Source organism: Rhinolophus hipposideros (genome assembly GCF_964194185.1).
Source record: "Rhinolophus hipposideros genome assembly, chromosome: 16".
Classification (NCBI taxonomy): Eukaryota; Metazoa; Chordata; class Mammalia; order Chiroptera; family Rhinolophidae; genus Rhinolophus; species Rhinolophus hipposideros.
Window position 1 is genome coordinate 55,681,020 of NC_138062.1, and position 21,633 is coordinate 55,702,652.

General features: G+C 56.6%; 1 protein-coding gene across 6 annotated transcripts; it reads left to right on the forward strand.

Moving 5' to 3' along the window:
• Positions 1 to 63: 63 nt before the first annotated feature.
• On the forward strand, positions 64 to 21,238 carry PNPLA6 (patatin like domain 6, lysophospholipase). Of its 6 annotated transcripts, XM_081076013.1 has the most exons (35): positions 132 to 183; positions 310 to 387; positions 1,217 to 1,285; positions 1,622 to 1,709; positions 1,877 to 1,959; positions 2,118 to 2,215; positions 3,953 to 4,093; positions 4,189 to 4,348; positions 4,701 to 4,781; positions 5,008 to 5,136; positions 5,534 to 5,614; positions 5,701 to 5,860; positions 6,121 to 6,204; positions 6,698 to 6,807; positions 6,902 to 7,069; positions 7,155 to 7,232; positions 10,878 to 11,083; positions 11,304 to 11,435; positions 11,516 to 11,639; positions 12,065 to 12,178; positions 12,415 to 12,490; positions 14,145 to 14,285; positions 14,501 to 14,564; positions 14,837 to 15,005; positions 15,169 to 15,351; positions 15,513 to 15,631; positions 15,825 to 15,981; positions 16,300 to 16,416; positions 16,506 to 16,575; positions 17,009 to 17,125; positions 19,078 to 19,379; positions 20,218 to 20,334; positions 20,524 to 20,620; positions 20,732 to 20,841; positions 20,960 to 21,238. In XM_081076013.1, the coding sequence occupies exons 3-35, from the start codon at positions 1,259 to 1,261 to the stop codon at positions 21,032 to 21,034; spliced, it is 3,978 nt and encodes a 1,325-aa protein (XP_080932139.1). In that variant the 5' UTR covers positions 132 to 183; positions 310 to 387; positions 1,217 to 1,258; the 3' UTR covers positions 21,035 to 21,238. The 6 variants fall into 6 exon arrangements, with proteins under 6 accessions (XP_080932140.1, XP_080932138.1, XP_080932139.1 ...); XM_081076014.1 differs by lacking the exons at positions 310 to 387; positions 17,009 to 17,125 and adding an exon at positions 16,807 to 16,923 and having other exon boundaries at positions 64 to 183; positions 388 to 1,285; XM_081076012.1 differs by lacking the exon at positions 310 to 387 and having other exon boundaries at positions 64 to 183; positions 388 to 1,285.
• The last annotated feature ends 395 nt before the right edge of the window (positions 21,239 to 21,633 follow it).

Here is a 21,633-nt window from a genome sequence, read left to right on the forward strand (position 1 = left end):
CTTCGCCAACTGGTCTTCGGCCCCTTTAAAGCCTCACGGAACTGGCTCCGCCCACCTTCCGAATGTGGCGGGGGCGGGGCTGCGCTGCGCCCGGCGGCGTCTGATTTAAAGGGACCGCGCCGGAGGCGCTGGGCGGCACCCTGGTGCTGGTGGCACTGAGTGGACCCCGGCTGCGGCCTCTGGGTGAGTCTGGGTTTCCGTGGTCCCGAAAGGGCGTCCCTTCGGGGTCCTTAGCGAGCCCGCGGCTTTCCCGAGATCTACCCTCAGCCATTCCCGGTCGCCCCGACTGTGATGCTCCCTCTCCCCCAGTTCCTGGCAGCTGCTTCCGCCCCGGTAGCCAGGTACGCCCTAGGATGGAAGGAGACTAGCTCCCGGTGAATTTTCCAGGTAATGTATGAAGGGCCCGGTGACTCCTCCGTATCTTTATGAAGACTCCGGCGGCGCCAGGAACACCTTCAGTCTCGCAGAACAGTCCCAGGAACAGTCCAGCATCTCCCAGTGCGCCCGGCGCCCTCCCTAGGCCGCGCAGCCACGCTCCCGGGGTCTCAGACCCGGTAACTTCCCAGAGGAGTTCCAGCGTCCCCGGTCTCGTCGCCCAGCAATGGCGCCAGCGGCGTGCCCGCAGCCGCAGGGATGTTCCGCGCTGTCCCCGTAACCGTACTATTAAGTGACAGGAAACCTTCCGCGTCAACCTTGAGCAGTAACACCTCGCGGCCCACCCCGCTCGGAGCGTCCCAGGACCCTGCGTGGGAGCTCCCGCAGCACTCCCACGCTCCCCGCACCTGGGGCTTCCCGGGGCGAGCTTCGGCCGGAGCACGCATCTCCCCGACCTCGTGGCTTAAGGCTTCAGTTTCGCGGGGAGTCCCGGGGGAGTGGGACCGAGGCTCGGTGGGTCAGCCCCGCCGGGCAGGAGGGAGCCGTGCGCTGGCTTCCGACTGGCTACTCGGCCGACTGCCCTTTGGCCCCAGGGTGGGGTTTGCACAGGTAGTGTCTGGTCGGCCGGCGCGTAGGTGCAGGGGTCCAGGAGAGGAGTCTAGGACACATCTCTATCCCTAGCCTGGGCCCGAGGTCAGTTTGCCCCACCCGTCGGGTCCGCAGCGCCCCTCCAGCTGTCCCCCGCCCGAGCAGCGGGCAGGAAGGGGGCAGGGCTTGCACCAGAGGAGGGGCGGGCCAGAGCAAGGACTTCCACGGCCTCCTACAGCTTCTTGATTCCCAGGACTTGGGGACAGCAGACCTGCCGCCCAGTCTGAAGCAGCGGATGGAGGCCCCGCTACAAACAGGAATGGTAAGGGTTAGGGGGTGGGGTGGGGTGGGTGGGGTGTGTGGCGCCGTGGGGACTACAACTTCCGATGTACTCAGCGCGCAGCGCCGCGGATCCGCGAGAACCCGGCTGTTTCTGTTCAGGCGGAACTACGTTTCCCGGCGTGCCCCGCGGGCCGCCGAGGCGCCGGGACGAGTTGCGCCCCCCCCCCCTCCCCGGAGGGAACTGCGCTGTCCCATTCTGAGGATGGCGACACCGAAGCCAGAGGCGACTGTGGCTTTCTTAGGGGAGGACGTGACACATGGGATGGGCTCGGCGGGGCGGGTTTGCGATGCACAGCCAGTGCCGTTCGTCCCGCAGGTGCTGGGAGTGATGATCGGGGCCGCAGTCGCCGTGCTGGTCACGGCCGTGCTCATCCTCCTGCTGGTGCGGAGGCTTCGAGTGCCGAGTGAGGACCCCGGGGGCCCCTTTGGGGAGGCTGCGGGGTGGGGAGCTGAAACGCGCGGTCCCCGAGGCAGTAGACATGGGAGTTGTTGGAGTCTGCACGCAGTGTCCCCATCTCTGGCCGCATGGAGTCCGCGCAGAGCTCAGAGTGGCCCTCTCCCTTATTCTCAGAAACCCCAGCCCCGGAGGGCCCGCGGTATCGATTCCGGAAGAGGGACAAAGTGCTTTTCTATGGCCGGAAGATTATGCGGAAGGTGAGCCTAGGAGCCCCTGGGGCTCCCGCTGACCACACAGGCCCCGCCCTTTGCCTACTTACACCTTTTAGTAAACACTTTCTCCTTGATTAAGGACCTCTGGATCTGGCCCCTCTCTTCCCTGGGGTCTGACCCATTCTCCCTCCTAATTTTCCTAGGTGTCACAGTCAACTTCCTCCCTGGTGGATACCTCTGTCTGCACCACTTCCCGGCCACGCATGAAAAAGAAACTCAAGATGCTTAACATTGCCAAGAAGTAAGGTTGTGTTGGGTGTACCTGGTGCTGGGGGCTATGTCCGCTGCCTTCTGAGTGATCAGCCCACACTGAAGAGTGTATCTCGCTGTTTTGGGAGTCATCTCCCATCAGAGAGGTTATCTTAGCACTCCCCCACACCAGACAGGCTGTCTCTGGGTCTCTGTCCCCTAAGGGCTATCTCGGTGATATTCCCCTACCAGTGACATGCCTCCCTGGGCTGTCTATGAGCTACTTGCTTTGCGGTCAGTATCTCAGACACCTTGCTATACATTTAGGGGTCTATATCAGGGATTTTTATGTAGGCTATTTCACGGGTCTCCTTACACGAGAGCTACCTCTTTGGGGTTAGCTCAGGTGTTTCTGTGACCAGCTGGAATGGCTATCTCTAGTTACTGTTCTCCAGGGGTTATCTCAGCAATCTCTCTGTATCAGAAAACACCTCTCTATGTGCCCTGTCTTGGAGTTCTTCTCACGCTGTCGAGGCTGTCAGGAATTTCTGTTCCCTACGAATGATCTCAAGAAGCTTCTTGCATTAAAAACATAAGAAGGACATCTCAGGGGTGCCTGTCATCAGCAAAGTGCTCCCTCAAGTTCTCTGAGAAAAGCTCTCTCTGGGATCTTTCTAAGTTGGGAGCTGGCTGTGGGGTCTCCTAACATCATGGAGTCTATGTCATGAGACATCATGAAGTCTGTCTCAAGGGTGTCTTCACATTAAGTTGACATCTCAGGGCTACCCATGATAAACAGATGTTCATCACACAGCTTTCTGTGACTTGAGAAGAAGGGCTGTATCTGGTTCTCCACTATCAGTTGAGGAGCTACCCTGATGTTGTCATGACCGTCAGAGGGCTATCTCAGCAGTCTGAGCTGGGGAAAGGCTAGCCTAAGGACCTCCCTCTTCACAAGAGGGGCTGTATCTGGATTTGTCCGTATCATGGGGTTTAACTCAGGAGACTACTTATACTAGAAAGTCTACCTCAAGCCTCTTGTGACCAATGCAGGGGGTATGCAGTAGTACCTGAGCCTTTTGGGGAAGTGCTCTCCCAGGTCTATGAGCAGTGCAGAGGCTGCATATATCTGGATTCTCCACATGCAATGAGGGCTACCTCCGGAGCTGGTGTGACCGTGAAAGGGGTTATCTTAGGGTTCTCTGAGGCTTGGGGAAAAGGCCTGTCTTAGGGACCTTATAAAGAACAGAGAGGCTGTATCTGCGGTATCCTCATATAATGGAAACTACCCCAGGGGTCTGCCTATATTAGAGAGGCTATTTCAGGAGTCTAGTCTGTGGTTACTGGAATGACTATATTGGGGTCCCATAATGAACAGAGGTGGCTTTTCTGGGGTTTGCCCATGTCTTGGAAGCTATGTCAGGGGTCCATCTTTGGGCCCTATTGCTAGTGGAGGGGCAATCTCAGAGTTATACATCAGGGGTCAGCAAACGTTTTCTGTGTAGGGCTGGATAGTAAACATCTTAGGCTGTGAAGGCACATACAACTCTGCTGTAACTACTCAGCTCTACTGTTGGAACATGTAAGCAGCTAGACAATACATACATGAAAGAATGTGCCTGTGTGCCAATAAAACTTTATTTACAAAGAGAAGTGGTGGCCCGATTTGGCCAGTGGGCCAGAGTGTGCTGCCCCTTGTTCTATGTCCCCTGGGGAAGGGCTATGTGGTGATCTCAGGTCTGTCCGAGCCCTCTCCCTGCTCCCCTCTGCACCCCTCTCCTCCCACCAGGATCCTGCGTATCCAGAAAGAGACGCCAACGCTGCAGCGGAAGGAGCCCCCGCCCGCGGTGCTCGAGGCTGACCTCACGGAGGGTGACCTGGCTAACTCCCACCTGCCCTCCGAGGTGCTCTACATGCTCAAGAACGTCCGGTGAGTGTCGGGGTGCAGGCGGGACGGAGGTGAGGGGGCTGCAGAGCTGGGGGCTGATCGGCCCTGCATTCCTCCTCCCCCACCCCATCCAACAGGGTGCTGGGCCACTTCGAGAAACCACTCTTTCTGGAGCTCTGCCGGCACATGATCTTCCAGAGGCTCAGTCAGGGTGACTATGTCTTCCGACCCGGCCAGCCAGACGCCAGCATCTATGTGGTGCAAGACGGGCTGCTGGAGCTCTGCCTGCCAGGGCCTGTGAGTGGGCTGCCCGCGGGGGCACCGCAGGGAGACGGGCAGTGGTGCAGCGGTCACTCGGGATAGGCACTGCTGTTGGTCAGCAGGCTTGGTGGTCTTCCGAGATGTGCAGACAGGAGTCGGGAACAGATGCCCAAGGGTATTTGGGGTGGTCTGCGTGGTCAGTGGTTGCAGTTAGTTATGGCCAGGACATAATGGGTGCTGGTCGGAAGGTGCGGTAGGGTCAGAGATCGGGGCATCAGGGAATACCGGCTGGGTGAGTGCACGGGCCAGTGGCATGGCCAGGGGTGGCATGCTGGTGAGCAGGGTGGGGGCAGTCCTGGTTACTGGCCCCCCTACCCCCATGTTACAGGATGGGAAGGAGTGTGTGGTGAAAGAAGTGGTCCCCGGGGACAGCGTCAACAGCCTTCTGAGCATTCTGGATGTCATCACCGTGAGTGACCAGTTGAGGGGTGAGGGGCAAGGAGGCAAGGGTACACTGCTACATTCGGTGGACTGGGCTGGAGAGGGCCCCTTGGCGGGGGGGCCCAATCTCTGATATATTCCTGATGCTTTCACAGTGCTCCCTCAAGGCACTGGTGTCAGGAAGGGTTGGGGACTAGTGAGGGGGCTCACAACTCCTGACCTTTGCTCTCCTCATGCTCTCCCCACACTCCCAGGGTCACCAGCATCCCCAGCGTACTGTGTCCGCCCGGGCAGCCCGGGACTCCACGGTGCTGCGGCTGCCAGTGGAGGCCTTCTCCGCCGTGTTCACCAAGTATCCTGAGAGCCTGGTGCGAGTGGTGCAGGTCAGTGGGCCTTCCTCCTCCCTTCACGGACCTCCACCCATCACAGGCACCTGTGGGCTGGACCAGCAGGTGCTCAGGCTTATGGGCCCTGAGCAGCCAGACCTCCCGTGGCTGCCCGACTCCTCCATTAGCTGCCGTGGCCCATCTCCCAGGCTTCTGCCCCTCATTGAGGGTTTCTCCCTGGCCTGTCTCTGGCGCTGCTCGCCCCTTAGTGCTCCTGATCTTGGCCTTGGCTCTGCCGCACCTCTTTTCTCCCTATCCATGGCCTCACCCCCTTAACACTTGGTCCCTGCTTTCTCTCGCTCTCGCTACCCTGCCACTTACCCCTTGCTCCCTGGTCCCGCCGCTCTTCCGGCCCCACCCCTGCTAACCCTTCCTGCTGCCCACCTACCTGCAGATCATCATGGTGAGGTTACAGCGGGTCACCTTCCTGGCGCTTCACAACTACCTGGGTCTGACCAATGAGCTCTTCAGCCACGTGAGTTTCATGGAGAGCGTGGCGCTGGAAGGGTGGGGTGGCACATGCCTCCTAAGACATGCCACAAGGGCGCTCTCTGCTCCCAGGAGATCCAGCCCCTGCGCCTCTTCCCCAGCCCGGGCCTCCCAGCCCGCACCAGCCCCGTGCGAGGCTCCAAGCGCGTGCTGACCTCGGCAAATGAGGAGCCCAGGGAGGCCCCTGGCCGGCCACCTGAGCCCACTGGGGCCCCTCTGCCTGGACCTACAGGTACCAAAGATGCCCCATGCCTGGGCCCCAGGGGCCCCAGGCGGGCCCAGCCCAGCCTGCTAAGTAGCCCATGGGAGCTCTGCTCCCACTCCCTTTCTCAGTTCTCCAGAGCCTCAGGCCTGACGCTGCCTGGTTCCCCAGACCCATGGACCCATTGGAATTGCTTTCCCTAGTTTCTCAGTCCCAGGGATTCTGAGTTGACCCTTCCCCAGCCCCCCCTCAGTTCCCCACTGCGAATCCTAAGAGGCTGTCTCTGCCAGGGGACCCATTGAAGCCCACATCTCTGGAAGCCCCCTCGGCCCCCCTGCTGAGCCGCTGCATCTCCATGCCAGTGGACATCTCAGGTTTGGAGCCCTGGGAGGGGAGGGGGCTGGCCATCAAGTTCCGGTTGGAATGTAGGCTGTCCAGTCTTGATTTTTCTTCTCTGTGAAATGAGAACACTAGCAGCACTTTCTTTTTTCTTTAATTTATTGGGGTGACATTTGTTAATAAAATTACATAGCTTTCAGGTGTACAATTCTGTATTACATCATCTATAAATCCCATTGTGTGTTCACCACCCAGAGTCAGTTCTCCTTCCATCACCATATATTTGATCCCCCTTACTGTCATCTTCCACCCTTCATGCGCCTCCGGCAGCACTTTCTCCTGATTTTTTGGGAGTGCTCATTGAAATGGTCCCCTCCCAACCGTGGTGAGAAGGATTCCGAGAGAGTGCAGTCATTGGCTGGCCATGTCTGCACGGATATGGCATTTGGCACACAGGTAGTGGTTGCTTAGACTGCAGTTGTGGTCATTCTCGTCTTTGTTACTTTTATTGCCCCCTGCCCACCGCAGGCTTACACGGGGGCCCCCGCTCAGATTTCGACATGGCATACGAACGTGGCCGGATCTCTGTGTCTCTGCAAGAAGAGGCCTCAGGGGGACCCCAGGCAGCTCCTGTTCGGGTAAGGCCCTGTCCTTTCTGCCCTTTCCCCGGTGGAGTCCCTGAAGAGGAAAGTTGGGTGGGAACAGGGAGGTCACAGGCCCTGCCCCACACAGACCCCCACTCAGGAGTTCCGGGAGCAGCCAGCAGGCGCCTGTGAATATAGCTACTGTGAGGATGAATCAGCCACCGGCGGCTGCCTCTTCGGGCCCTACCAGGGCCGCCAGACCAGCAGTATCTTTGAGGCAGCAAAGAGGGAGCTGTCCAAGCTAATGCGGATTGAGGTAGGCAGCCATAGCCCGGGAGCTACAACGAGGCGGAGGGTGGGCAGGGCTGGCTGGACCAGTCTCAAACCCCCTCCCTCCTCAGGACCCCTCCCTCCTGAACGGCCGAGTCTTGCTACATCATGCCAAAGCTGGCACCATCATCGCCCGCCAGGGGGACCAGGTGAGGCTGACCTGTGACCTCTAACTGTGACCTGAGACCTCTCTCTGACCTCTGATCCTTGCCTTTTGACCTTACATGTAGACCTTTCGGTATATGATTTCCAACCCCCGACCCTCGGATCCTAGAACTGACCCCCAGCCCACGCACCCATGTCGTCTGGACCAATACACCTTTCAGCTCCAACCCTTGAACCTTTTCCTTAGAACTCCAACCCCTAGATCTCTCTCACCTGCCCTGGCCTTTCCTGCATCCTCTGTTTTCTGACCTTTCAATTCCATAATACACCTGACTTTTCTAACTTCCAATCCCGGGCCCCTGCTGGGATGGGCACTTATAAATGTGCACAAATCGGAGCGTGGACCCAGAGTCCATGAACCAGCCTCCAGAGCTGGACTTTAGTGCCTGCTGGTAGCTCCCAGGAGGTGTAGGAGACTCTGCCCCCTGAACCCCTGTAGGGAGACCGAAACCTGGCCACGATCTCAGTCAGGAGGCTGGTTCTGGAGAGAGAGGCCAGAGCTGAAATCCGGATTCTGTCCGACACCCTGTGTGACCTTGAGCGAGTCATCTAGAAAGTCCTCTACTTCCTCATCTGTGGAATGGGAGTAATAACTACCCACTAGCATTAAAGAGGAAATAGTTCTGAGCTGTCTAAGGTTTGCAAGGGTGACAGGCCTAGGGGAGGGGTGGAGCAGCAGCTCGAGGTGACACGAGAAACGACAGGCAACTGAGACTGCAGCTCTGCGTGGAGGGCGGAGTGCAGGATGAGCCACCTGTTAGCTGCCGGGGGGTATTGTTATATCATCTGATCAGCTGACCTAGCTGTCGCCTGGGCCTACGCCTTGCAGGAGTGAACTGCTTTCTGCGAGGAAGTTGGGTGAGGCTTTAGCCAGCTGCTTGTGGTTTACTGAGGACAGGCTGAGGAAGTTTGGTCCCGCAGTGGCTCTTGGGGAGCCCCTAGACCCTGCTTATCTGGGAGACCCTGTTAGGCTCAACCCAGCAGGCTAGTCTGCAGCGTCTCAAGGCTTTTTGGGGTTGGCATGACTTTGTTAGGGACTGTGCTGTGTCTACCTCTGAAACTTTACACTGATGCTTTTCTACTGGGGACATTTTTGCCTGCCAGGGACATTTGGCAGTGTGGAGACATTTCTGAATTGGGAAGCTGCCACTGGCATCTAATGGATAGAGGCCAGTGATGCCAGAATGCACAGTACAGCTCAGCACAGCAGAATTACCCCATCTAAAATGTCAGTAGTGCCAATGTTGAGAAACCATGCTTTACACAAGTATTTCTCAATGTGTTTCATGGAATACCTATATTACAAACAAGGGACCTGTGGTCAAAGAGGTTTGAGAAATGCTGGTGGTTTTATACCTTGGTGGAAGTTCCCAATGAACATCATTAAGTGTATTCAAGGCTCTGACAAGTCCTGCAGTAAAGAAATTTGTTTCCCAATCTGATGGCAAATGGCAGCCTAATATTAGTAACTCCCATTCACATCCCAAACACAGCCTGGAAATTCTGTCTTAGAGGTTCCAGCATGTGTGTATGTCTCTTGGGGCTGTGCAGTGTTTTGGCATTCACTGGGGCTTTGTGGGGTGCCATACAGGTTCTTCTGGTGGATGAGGAAGAAATCAACATATCTGGATAGTTTCAATTCCTTGTTTATAAAGGGTGGAACAGGGAGGTGTCTGGCTGGGCAGGCTAACCAGTGAGGAGAAGGGCACCTGTTCCTATGCAGTGTATGCTGCGTCTCAGGCCCTGTGCTGCCTGCTGCAGAGGCAGGAAACACCAGGTCTCTACTGCCCACAGTAGAGAAAGCCCACATTTGGGAAACCCACAGTTCTGAGGGACATTACATGCAAAGGATTACTCTGTTCTTGTAAAATCGTATGTACTTCGTGCATAGACGTAAGATGTTCTTGGCTCCACAAAATCTGGCTTAGGCAGGGCAGAATTTCTGAGGAAGTGACCTTTAGCTAAGGAGGAAGGCTGGGGAGGAATTAACTAGGTGCAAGGGGAAGAAAGAGCATTCTAGGCAGAGGGAACAACTTGTCCCAATATCCGGTGGTGGGAAGAAAGATGCTGATTTCTAGGAAACAAGAAAGTCAACAGGGATGGAATGGGACAAGGGAACCAGGAGCAAAGGGGATTTTGTGTGTGTGTGTGTGTGATAGTTTTATTGAATGTAGTTCATGTACTATGCAATCTACCCCTTTAAAGAGTACAATTCAGTGGTTTTTAGTACATTCAGAGTTGTGCAACTGTCACCACTATCAATTTTAGAACATTTTCTTCACCTGGAAAAGAAACCCCATACCCTTTAGATATCAATCTCCTACCTCTTAACCCCACCCCACCCCAGCCCTAAGCAACTTCTAATCTGTTTCTATAGATTTGCCTGTTCTGGACGTTTCACATAAATGGAATCACACACTGTGTGGCCTTGTGTGTCTGGCTTCTCTCACTGAGCACCGTGTGTTCAAGGTCCATCCACGTTGTAGCGAATGTCAGCACTTTAGTTCTTTTTATGGCTGAATAATATTGCATTGTGTGGATATTTTGCATTTTGCTTAACCATTCCTGTTGATGGACATTTATGTTGTTTCCACCTTTTGGTAGAAACAGCATTATGCATAATGCTGTTATGAACATTTGTGTACAAATTTCTGTGTGGACCATGTTTTCATTTCTGTTGGGTATATACGCAGGAGTCAAATTGCTGGGTCATGTGGCAGCTCTACTTTTAACTCTGAGTACCATTTTCCAAAGTGGCTAAACCATTTCACACTTCCACCAGCAGTGTATGAGGGTTCTGGTTTCTCTACATCCTAACACTTTTTGATCTTAGCCCTCCTAGCGAGTGTGAAGTGGTATCTCATTATGGTTTTGATTTGCATTTATCTAATAATTTATGATTTTGAGCATCTCTTCATGTGCTTATTGGCCATTGGAGAAGAGTCTATTCAGATCCTTTGCCCATTTTTAAATTGGGTTATTTGTCTTTTTTATTATTGAGTTGTAAGATTTCTGTATATATTCTGGATTCAAGACCCTTGGCAGATATGATTTGCAAATATTTTTTTCTCATACTGTCTGTTATCCTTTCACTTTCTTGATAGTGTCCTCAACAGCTTTTGTTTTTCATGAAGTCCAATTTATTTTTTATTTTGTTGCTTATGCTTTTGGTGTCTTATCGAAGAATCCATTGCCATATTCAAGGTCATGTAGGGGGACCCCTATATTTTCTTCGAATCGTTTTATAGTGTTAGCTCTTACATTCATATCCTTGATTCATTTTGATATGGTGAAAGTTGAGGGTCCAACTTTATTCTTCCATGTGGCTGTCCAGTTGCCCCGCATAAGCAAAAGGAATTTAAACTCAGCCATGTCCTTAGGTAGCTCGTCCTTGCAGCCTCTTGTTGGTTGTGTTGGAAAGAATTCCTGGGCCTTAATATAGGCTCAAAGTTTGGTGATCCATTAGCAATGTCTGCCCTGTGTACTGAATAATATTGAGACACATGCTGCTCAGCTGAGCTATGCAAAGCCTTCACTCCCTCCTCCATCCCTTCCTTTGGAGTGCATTGACCTGAGCTGGGAGTGGGGGCGTTGCCCCCGTGCCCATCTCTCGGCCCCTGCCCCCACAGGATGTGAGCCTGCACTTCATACTCTGGGGCTGCCTGCATGTCTACCAGCGCATGATCGACAAGGCTGAGGATGTGTGCCTGTTCGTGGCACAGCCCGGGGAGTTGGTTGGGCAGCTGGCTGTGCTCACTGGCGAGCCCCTCATCTTCACGCTGCGAGCCCAGCGCGACTGTACCTTCCTGCGGATCTCCAAGTCTGACTTCTATGAGTATGACTGGGCCCCATGTTGGGGTGGGAGTGGCGCTTAGAGGGCCCTGACCCAACTCCATTCTGCCATGGGAGAGGCCATCCCTCTGGACGGCTTACACCTTAACAGGGCAGCTTTGAGACTTTCCAGTCCCAACTCCAGGCCATCACCGGCTCTGTTCACTCCCTAAGGGCAGTTCCGGGGTGTCCCTGGCCCATGCACCCCCACCCTTTGTCTACAGGATCATGCGTGCACAGCCTAGTGTGGTGCTGAGCGCCGCGCACACGGTGGCGGCGAGGATGTCACCCTTCGTGCGCCAGATGGACTTTGCCATTGACTGGACGGCGGTGGAGGCGGGCCGCGCGCTGTACAGGTGCAACCCCCACTGCCACCCCGACTCTCAGACCTGCCTGGGTCAAGGCCTGACCCTGTATGACCCGCCCCGCACCCCAGGCAGGGCGACCGCTCCGACTGCACCTACATCGTGCTCAACGGGCGGCTGCGCAGCGTCATCCAGCGTGGCAGTGGCAAGAAGGAGCTGGTGGGAGAGTACGGCCGCGGGGATCTCATCGGCGTGGTGAGCACGGCCCCACGCACTCACCTCTGATCTCTCCCCGGCCAGTTTGTCTCGTCACCCCCAACAGACACATTGGCCCTGGGAACGCAGCACCGGACCTGGGGCCTCGCCATTCCACTTTTCCTAGCGTCTTCCTGTGGGCTGCGGTGGGGGAACCGCATGGGGTGGTCACTCTGATCCAACCTCCAGCCTAGACCTCCCTCCATCACAAGAGGGAACGCCCTCCCGGGTGGGTCCCTGTCCTCTCCCGCTCCCTGTCCCCCTCCCCGGGGCTCTAACGGGTAGTGAGCCTTGGTTCCCTCCATCCGCGTCTTGGGGACTCTGGGTGGAACGGTGATGCCCTAGCTGCTGCATTGTCGGCCTCCCCCTTACGCGTCCCGGGCCTCCGGGCCCAGGCGGCCCCAGTTAAGCACGCGGTTCCCCAGGTGGAGGCGCTGACACGACAGCCGCGCGCCACCACAGTGCACGCGGTGCGCGACACGGAGCTGGCCAAACTCCCCGAGGGCACCCTGGGCCACATCAAACGACGATACCCGCAGGTGCGGCTCTTGGCGTGCGGTGTGGTTTCCTAATGGAGGCGGGATTGGTGGGGGCAGTCTGTGCCGGGGTGGGGGGGCCAGAGGTGACAGGGCCTAACTTATGGAGGGTGGGGCCCTAAGGAGGAGGCAACGTGAAGGTGGGGCTCTTGGAGGTGGGGCCCAGGTAACAGGAGGAAAGGTAAGGCTCGCACAGCTGCCCCTCAAGTCTCATGGACTGCTGACCTCCGACGCCCCAGGTCGTGACCCGCCTCATCCATCTGCTGAGCCAGAAAATTCTGGGGAATTTGCAGCAGCTTCAAGGACCATTCCCAGGTGAGAGCCGGACGGTGCCCGGGAATGCTGGGAAATGTAGTCCGACGCTTAGGACAAGCTGGGAGAGGGAAGCCCTGAACTGGGCGTGGTTTGAAGCCGGAAGTGAGAGCGACATCCGGCGCCTGCGGTGTGATGGAGTTCATGTTCCTGGGCATGCCGGGAAACGGAGTGTTAGGCCCAGGGCATGCTTGTTTATGAAATCTGAAATATCAGTTGTGTTGGGGGGGTGGAGACTTTAGGGATGAGCTTTGTTCTGAGTGTTAGGACTTCCTGAAGAGTCCTATGGAGTCCGCATCCTAGACCAGAGTGTGCTGGGAGATGGAGTTCTTGGATTGGTGTTTGGGGGCCGAGGGCATGTTGGGAAGTGGTTTCTGAAATTACCTGTTTCTGTGGGTGCATGCTGGGAAGTGTGGTTTTCCTTTTCTTGGCGCATATTGGGAAGTGTAGTTTCTATGAGCTATGGCCCCCTGGGAAATGGAGTCGGATTCGAGGCGTGCAGAAATGAGGGCCTGAGACTGGCAATCTCTAAGCTCCTTTTTCCCCAGGGGCTTCTGCCCCATCACCCCTGACACCTGGCTCCCACAGGGTGGTGGCGGTGGTGACCAGTGGCCGAGAACCACCCCGTATCCAGGGTCTTTCCCCACCCTTTTTGCCCCCGTTTTGCACGGTGTGTACAAATGGCCTATTCATTCCCTCCTGGTTGCCCTGGCCACCCTTGACGTGATGCTTGGGCATCTATGGTGCCAGAGATGTTAAGATCTTGGATTCCTGAGAACCTTTCTGTTGATGTTCTACAGAAAAGGAATTTTCCCGTGTGCACCTAATATGTGCTGGGCACTCTCTGGGGCACAGGCGTGGGAGCGTGTGCAAGGCAGACAAGGCCCGGAGAGGTGTTTACAGCCTGGTAGGCAACACCTCGCATAAGCATTGTGAAGAAAACAAAGCAGGGTCTTGATGGACGGTGGCTAGCAGAGGAAGGGAGGGAGGCTTTTCAGAGGACAGTGGTCTGACGCTTGATAAATGAGATGAAGCTGGACATTGAAGAGAACTTCAAAGACTCTGTACACAGCGTTTGGTGATTTTGAAACACTTCGAGGAGGAAAGTGAGCAACGGGGAGTAACAAGACGGGGGCAAGTCACATAGGGGCCGGGGCGCATGGAAAGGCGTTGGAGCCTATTCAGACTGTTATGGGAAGCAGCTGGCGGGGAGGAGGCATTGAGAAGTTCACATGAGATGGAGGTTAATGGGTGTCTAAGGTGTTAAGGGAGAATCTGGGAAACAATAGATGGGTCAGAAACAGATTTGTTTCTGCCCAGATTTGTGTTCAAGTCCCTTCAGTGAACAGAGGCACCCAGGCCAGAGTAGGGTGGGGCACCGCTAGGTCCATGCAGGCACACTGGGGAATTGGAATGGTTGTGCACTTGTTTAATGGATGCCGTTGAGGACAGTCGGGCCAAAGTTGAAGGTCGGATGTCTAGGTCTTATCAGGAGAGGAGACAGAGTGAGGCTGTGGGTCCAGGCCTGAGGCCATGACTTTCACTGTGGCTCCACTAAGCCTCAGCTGAGGGCAGGGATTTCTGAGGAGGAGGAAGAGGATCTCCCTCTGCAGATACGGGACTGCACAGTGGATCTCATTCTTTGCGGTCTCAACAGGCTCGGGGCTTGGTGTCCCCCCTCACTCGGAGCTCACCAACCCAGCCAGCAACCTGGCAACGGTGGCAGTCCTGCCCGTGTGTGCCGAGGTGCCCATGGTGGCCTTCATGCTGGAGTTGCAGCATGCTTTGCAAGCCATTGGTCAGTCGGGAGAAGGGGCGTGGGTGAGGGCTGGCCACTGGTCTGTGGGGTAAGGCGCATATGGGTGGGGCACTGGCCAATGAGTGGAGAGACCTGGTGGGCCCGTGGGGAGTGGGGCAGGTTGGGACCACAGGAGTGGGGGGGGTATCTGTTCTGAGAGAGGTCCCCAGCTCTGTTGACTTGGGTTCCTAACCCCCTTCCTCACCCATCCTTAGGCCCCACACTCCTCCTCAACAGTGACATCATCCGGGCACGCCTGGGGGCCTCTGCACTGGACAGGTGTGTGTTGGCGTGTAGGAGGTTGGGGGTCGCAAGGGATGAGCTTGAAGGTTAGGATTCTTTCAGATCCGGTTCCAGTTCTAGGCTGTGAACCAAGGAGCATGCTCTTCACCCACCCAGTCAGTGGGGTGAATCCGCCTCTGGAGGGCGTGTGTTGTGGGAGCCTGGGTGTCTACCCCCCCTCCCCCAGCAGTGGAGCTGTAGTGGTCTGGGGGTGTGCAACTCCTGACCAGCCCCAAGGTGACACTCCCCCGCCCCCACCCCCACCCCAGCATCCAAGAATTCCGGCTGTCAGGGTGGCTGGCCCAGCAGGAGGACACCCACCGCATCGTGCTCTACCAGACAGACTCGTCACTGACACCCTGGACCGTGCGCTGCCTGCGCCAGGCCGACTGCATCCTCATTGTGGGCCTGGGTGACCAGGAGCCCACGCTGGGCCAGGTCCGGAGACCATGCGCAGTGACCCCTCCCCTGGGCCCCATCCCCTGCCCGCCAGTGCCTGCGCCAGGCCACGTGCACCCTAGGGTCCCACGCTTGTCCAGGTGTGTTGGGCAGGGAGGAAATGACCCGTGATTGGTGACACTTGCCCTCTGCTCCCTCTCAGCTGGAGCAGATGTTGGAGAACACCGCAGTGCGCGCCCTCAAGCAGCTGGTCCTGCTGCACCGTGAGGAGGGCCCGGGTCCCACACGCACTGTGGAGTGGCTCAACATGCGCAGCTGGTGCTCTGGGCACCTACACCTGCGCTGTCCCCGCCGCCTCTTCTCGCGCCGCAGCCCTGCCAAGCTGGTAAGGGCAGGATCCAAAGAAAAGGCCCCTCTCCAGATCTTTCTGGGGCGTAGCTGCTGGAGGGGCATCGTTTAGGGACCCGTGAGGATGGGGCCATGAAGGTCCAAATGCGATCTCCTACACCCTCATCATTACGGGTCGTCTCTCTCTCCCCGTCCCAGCATGAGCTGTACGAGAAGGTTTTCTCAAGGCGCGTGGACCGGCACAGTGATTTTTCCCGCCTGGCACGGGTGCTCACAGGCAACACCATTGCTCTGGTGCTGGGCGGGGGCGGAGCCAGGTGAGGGGGTGGGGCCAGTGCAGGCCGGGGCGGGGCCCGGGTGCCTGTAGGGTGGAGCTTACTCTGGGTGAGATTCCCATGGGGCGGAGTTGGCACCTTGTTCCTGGCCAGGGGGGTGATAGGAGAAGGGAGTTTCCTGGGGACGCAGCCTAGGGGATTTTCAGTTGGTAACCAGATCTCCTCCCCCTTGCAGGGGCTGCTCACATATTGGGGTACTGAAGGCATTAGAGGAAGTGGGGGTTCCTGTCGACCTAGTGGGCGGCACGTCCATCGGCTCCTTCATTGGGGCACTGTATGCTGAGGAGCGAAGCGCCAGCCGCACTAAGCAGCGAGCCCGGGAGTGGGCCAAGGTGTGTGTTGGGTTGGTCTCCTCACCCCAGGAGCACCCTGAAACCTGATCCCAGAGGTGCTTCTGGGCTTCTCCTGGTCTTTTCCTGACTTAATTTGTGGACCTTTAAGAGATATATGCAGGACTTTAGATGAGCCCCTGTGACACCACCCCTCTCTCCCTGTCCCCCGTCTCTCCCTATCCCCTCCCCCTCCCCGCACCCCCTGCTAGTGACCCTAAGCCCCAACTCCCAGCCTGAGCAATCAGCATCCTTAGTGACCCCCTTGATGTTGACCCCAAATGACCCCTGTTTGACCCTAGCTGCCCCCCTTGCCCCTAGAGCATGACGTCCGTCCTGGAGCCCGTGCTGGACCTCACGTACCCCGTCACGTCCATGTTCACGGGATCAGCCTTCAACCGCAGCATCCACCGAGTCTTCCAGGACAAGCAGATTGAGGTGTGTGCCCCTCCCCTCAGCCCACTCCACCGCTGCCCCTCCCCACAGGCGTCCCCATCCCACCGCCGCCTTGCTACCTGTCTCCATAGGACCTGTGGCTGCCATACTTCAATGTGACTACGGACATCACTGCCTCGGCCATGCGCGTCCATAAAGATGGTAGGTGCCCTGGATGGCCCCACAACAACCACTGTGACTGCGTGGGGGGGGGACAGGGTGGGCAGCTGAGCATCTGACACTGTTAACACGAGTGACCGTCTGCCCTGACCTCATAGCCGAGCACTAACCGTCACCCACTAATGCCCCAGAGGTCCCAGGTACGTCTATCCTCGGGGGGGGGGGGGCCGGGAGACTAGTTGGGCGCCTCACCCCCTCACGCCGTCCCCGCAGGCTGCGTGTGGCGCTACGTCCGGGCCAGTGCCTCCTACTGCCCCTACCTGCCCCCACTCTGCGACCCCAAGGACGGGCACCTGCTGGTGGACGGGTGCTATGTCAACAACGTGCCAGGTCAGCGAGCCCACCGGGCTGGCCGGGCCTCTGAGCGTGTCTGAGAGTGTCTGTGCGTGTCTGTGTCTGTGTGTCCGCTGGGCAGGCTCCCTGTGGCGATACGTGCGCGCCAGCATGACGCTCTCGGGCTACCTGCCCCCGCTGTGCGACCCGAAGGACGGGCACCTCCTCATGGACGGCGGCTACATCAACAACCTGCCAGGCAAGTGGCTGCCCGCTCACGCATGTGCACACACGCACACAGGCAAACCCATGAGCTGGTGGGCCCACGCACAGGCACACACAGACAGGCGCACAGGAGGACGTGCGAGCAAGCAGACCGGTGCAGGGGTATGTATGCACACGTACACACACACATGCACGAGCAGGTATGTGGGTGTGCCTGCAGACAGGAATGTGTGTAGGTGAAATGTGTACCCATGTGCTAAGACGTAAACAGACGCACACAGACACACATGCACACAGCAAGGAACATGGGGAAAGAACAGGGTACCTTTATGTGTGCACAGCAGCTGCATATGTGCTCATATTACACGTTCTCGCAGATGTTCACGTGGCAAGTATGGTACTCACACGTGTGCTTGTGGTCAACACATGCGCTGGTAAAACAGTGCATGTGTCCTCACATGCCAATCTAGCCACACTCACCCAGCACATTGCATAATATGTGCATGAGTGTACACCGGAAGACAGGTGGGGCCCCTACGAGACCTAGTTAAGCTTTCACGCCCGTTGACTGTGCAGAGGAGAGGTGGGTGGATTTGCAACTTAAAATTGTATATGCCCAGAAGCGTGCATACACAAGTGGACTTGTACTCTAGCTGCACACACATACTTGCATTCTCGTAGGCCATGGGTTGGCAAACTAAGCCCTGCAGGCCAAATCCTACGCCCAGCCTGATTTTGTAAATAAAGTTTTATTGACACATGGCCACACCCAGTCATTTACTTCTTGTCTGTGGCTACGTTTTCACTACAACGGCTGAGTTGACTAGTTGTGACAGAGACCACGTGGCCTGCAAAGCCAACATTATTTGATCTCTTGGCCTTTCCAGAAAAAGTTTGCCAACTCCTAATAGGTGCTCTGTCCACATAACACTCACTAACACAGGCACATGTGTACAAGCCCGTAGGTGGACAGGCACATTGGATGCACAAGGAAACGCAGAGGTCGGTCTAGGTGTACAAGGACTGAAGTGAATACAGGCCCAGGGGTGTGCACAGAGATGCGTGCACATGCAGAGCTGTGTCTGTTCACAGACACACGTGGACAGGAGATGCACACAGATGATAGGGACACATGCAGATGTCACACAGACACGTGGACATGGGCATGTGAACCCAGACGTACGAACAAGCTCGTGAGGGACACATGTGAAGTCTGACAGAGCCTCTGTGTTTTTCTGGGCTGGCCTGTCTGTGGGTTCCTGTCTCTGTCCCCCCAAGGTCTCCCAGAGCCACTCAGGGACCCTCAGTGGGCCACACGGACCCATGGACATATTACCCGCCCTGCTGGGCCATCACCCCCACTCACCCACTCTGTCCTGCTTTTCTGCGTCTCCTTGTCCCCGGTCTTGGCTCTTTGTACCTTGTCATAGCCCCGAGGTCCTTGTTTCCACCCGGATTCTCCCCTTCCATGTGTCTGACTCCTGATATTTCTTTTTCTCCCTAATCTCTTGCTGCCTCTGTTCCGCTGCGTTTCTTTCCTGTGGCTCTGTGTCCTGCTTTCTTTACTTGCACATTTCTCTGTTTCTTCACCCACCAATCTCCGTCTATCTCCGTCTCCCTGTGTCTTTGATCCCTCTCTCTCTGTCTACTGGTGTTTTTCTGAGTCTGTCTCTGCACCTTTCTCCTTCCACATATGTTCTCATATCTTCTTTCTCAGCAACTTTGTCCTTCTGCCTCCATCTTCTCCATCCTTCTGGTCATGGTTCCCCATCTAAAAGCTCCAACATCTGACCCCACTTTCTTGATGTCACTGGCATTGATTTCCATGCTATTTGCATCGATTTCTATGCCATTTGCATACCAGCATGTTGTTTGCATGGGTTTTTTGTGTGACCATTTGTGTGATGGTGTCTGTGGGACTGGGTTGAACTTCCCTGCCCGGGCTCTGGTGGGGAGCTGCCCACTGACCCCCCCTGGGCCCCACAGCGGACATCGCCCGCAGTATGGGTGCCAAGACAGTCATTGCCATCGACGTGGGGAGCCAGGATGAGACGGACCTCAGCACCTATGGGGACAGCCTGTCTGGTTGGTGGCTGTTATGGAAGCGGCTAAACCCCTGGGCGGACAAGATCAAGGTTCCAGACATGGCCGAGATCCAGTCTCGCCTGGCCTATGTGTCCTGTGTACGGCAGCTGGAGGTTGTCAAGTCCAGCTCCTACTGCGAGTACCTGCGCCCCCCCATTGACTGCTTCAAGACCATGGACTTTGGGAAGTTCGACCAGATCTATGTGAGCAAGTGGGAACGGCCTGGTGCCAGTGTGGGGGCCTGGCAAAGCTTTACTATTGAAAACCCAGAACAACATGAAGGGAAGGGTTCTAGGGCTCCATTCCCAAGTGGGATCTGTGGGGAATAGAACAGTAATCGATTAATGATGTCTGCGGTGGCTGTGACAAGGGGATGTGGCTGGCGGCCCATGTGCTATGTAGGAACTAGTTTTGTATCTGCCAGCCACTGCCTAAAGCACCATGTAGAAATTTCTAATGCTGTTTCTGCATTGGTGGGAATGAGACTAGTGATCAAATAGTAGTATCTGTCACAAGTCTGGGAGAGGGATGGAGCAGTGTATACGTGCTCTGCCACTGACCCTGAAAAATATGGCATAGCCCCTGCCTCCTACAATTGATCGCTAGCTGCTGCCCAGAGCCCCAAGTGAAAATGATGCCTTTTCTAGGCTCACTGGGAAAGTGTGCCCTGATGGATTAGTGATGTCTGTTGTGGGCGTGGGAGGTGGCAATATCCATGAATGTACCGCATATTTGAAGAACTGAAAATAAGTTTGCCTACCGCCATCTCGTGTCATTTGGTACTTGGCACAGTGCGTGGGGCTATGTGGAAAAGAATGATTGGTAATGTCCTGCAGGGGCACAGGATGGGAGACATGGGGGCAGGTGTCTCCGTGATTCTGAAATAGGGTTAGTCTCAAATATCAGCTCCCCCAGAGCAGGAAGCTTTTGAGGGGCCAGGGAAGGAGCAGGCAAACTGGAAATAAACAAAGAGGACGAGTCAGAGACATTCGGAGTGGGGGTTGCAGGCATGGATGGCTCCAGCTCCCTTGCTACCTGCAGGATGTGGGCTACCAGTATGGGAAGGCCGTGTTCGGGGGCTGGAGCCGTGGCGACGTCATTGAAAAGATGCTTACAGACCGGCGGTCTGCCGACCTTATCGAGAGCCGCAGAGCAGACGTAAGTCTGGGACTCGCCCAGCTCCCCTGGGTCTCCCCCAAACCTCAACTGATCCTGGACCTCCCTGGGTTTCACTGAGCCCCTCCAACTAGAGAGTTCCCTCCAGGACCTCTGTGCCCCAAGACACCACCGATCCTCTGACACCCCAGGACCCCAGGGGCCCTGAGACTCACTCATGCTGCCTCACAGGTGTTGGCCTTCCCCAGTTCTGGCTTCACCGACTTGGCAGAGATCGTGTCCCGGATTGAGCCCCCCACCACCTACGTGTCTGATGGCTGTGCTGATGGTAAGGGGCTGAGGGTGCCCCCAGGAGGGTAGGGCTGGGCCTGGGATTTGTGGGATATGGCTGCAGATGGCGGACCAGTCCGTGTCCCCTCACTTCCTCACTGAATTCCAGGGGAGGAATCAGATTGCCTGACGGAATATGAGGAGGACGCGGGACCGGACTGCTCTCGCGATGAAGGCGGCTCTCCTGAGGGCGCCAGCCCCAGCACTGCCTCCGAGCTGGTGAGAGCAGGCGGCCCGGAGCCCCCATGACATGGGGTGACGCAGCAGATGCGTAGTGAGTGATGTGTCCCGGGTCCTGTGCTGTGTGACATGCGCGTGTGTGACACTGTCCCTACAGGAGGAGGAGAAGTCGACTCTCAGGCACCGACACTGTCTGCCACAGGACCCGCCCAGCTCAGCTGTGGACACCTGAGAACCTGCAGAGGGATTCCCCCAGGGCTGGGCCCTGTTGGGGTGGCTCACTCCCCCTCTGCCTGCTGCTATGCCTGTGACCCTCTGGGTCCCCTTGGACTCCCAGGGCCACACACTGGACTGCTGCACCCCCACGGGGTGGGACAGTAGTGCACTGATAACCCTTGAACAGTCATTCTTAATAAATCTTCCCATTTTAGAACTGAACCCATGTCATCTTTGGGTTTAGGGGCTCCTCGCCCTAGCATTCATGCTCAGGATGGCTGGGGCCGGACTTGTCACAATGACCTGTGTACCCAGCCCCAGGCCGAGCTACCCACACTCTGAGTGCTGTCCCCAAGTTAACCTGAAGTCTCACGCAGTGCTGGTTCCAGGCCACAGGACCTCCCAGTGCTGGGTGCTCTCCCGAGGTGCCCGTCCTGGCACCCCTCATTTTCCCTACCAGGTCCCCTCCCACAGCCTCTCTCCCTGGGCTGGTCCTACTGTGTGTAAGTCTTCCGTGTCTTCTGTGTATTCCTGCTGTGTGCACTGCTGAGTCTGGTTCCTGAAAGACACCCCGTGCATACACGTGCATACACACGTACACACACACAGAACTGC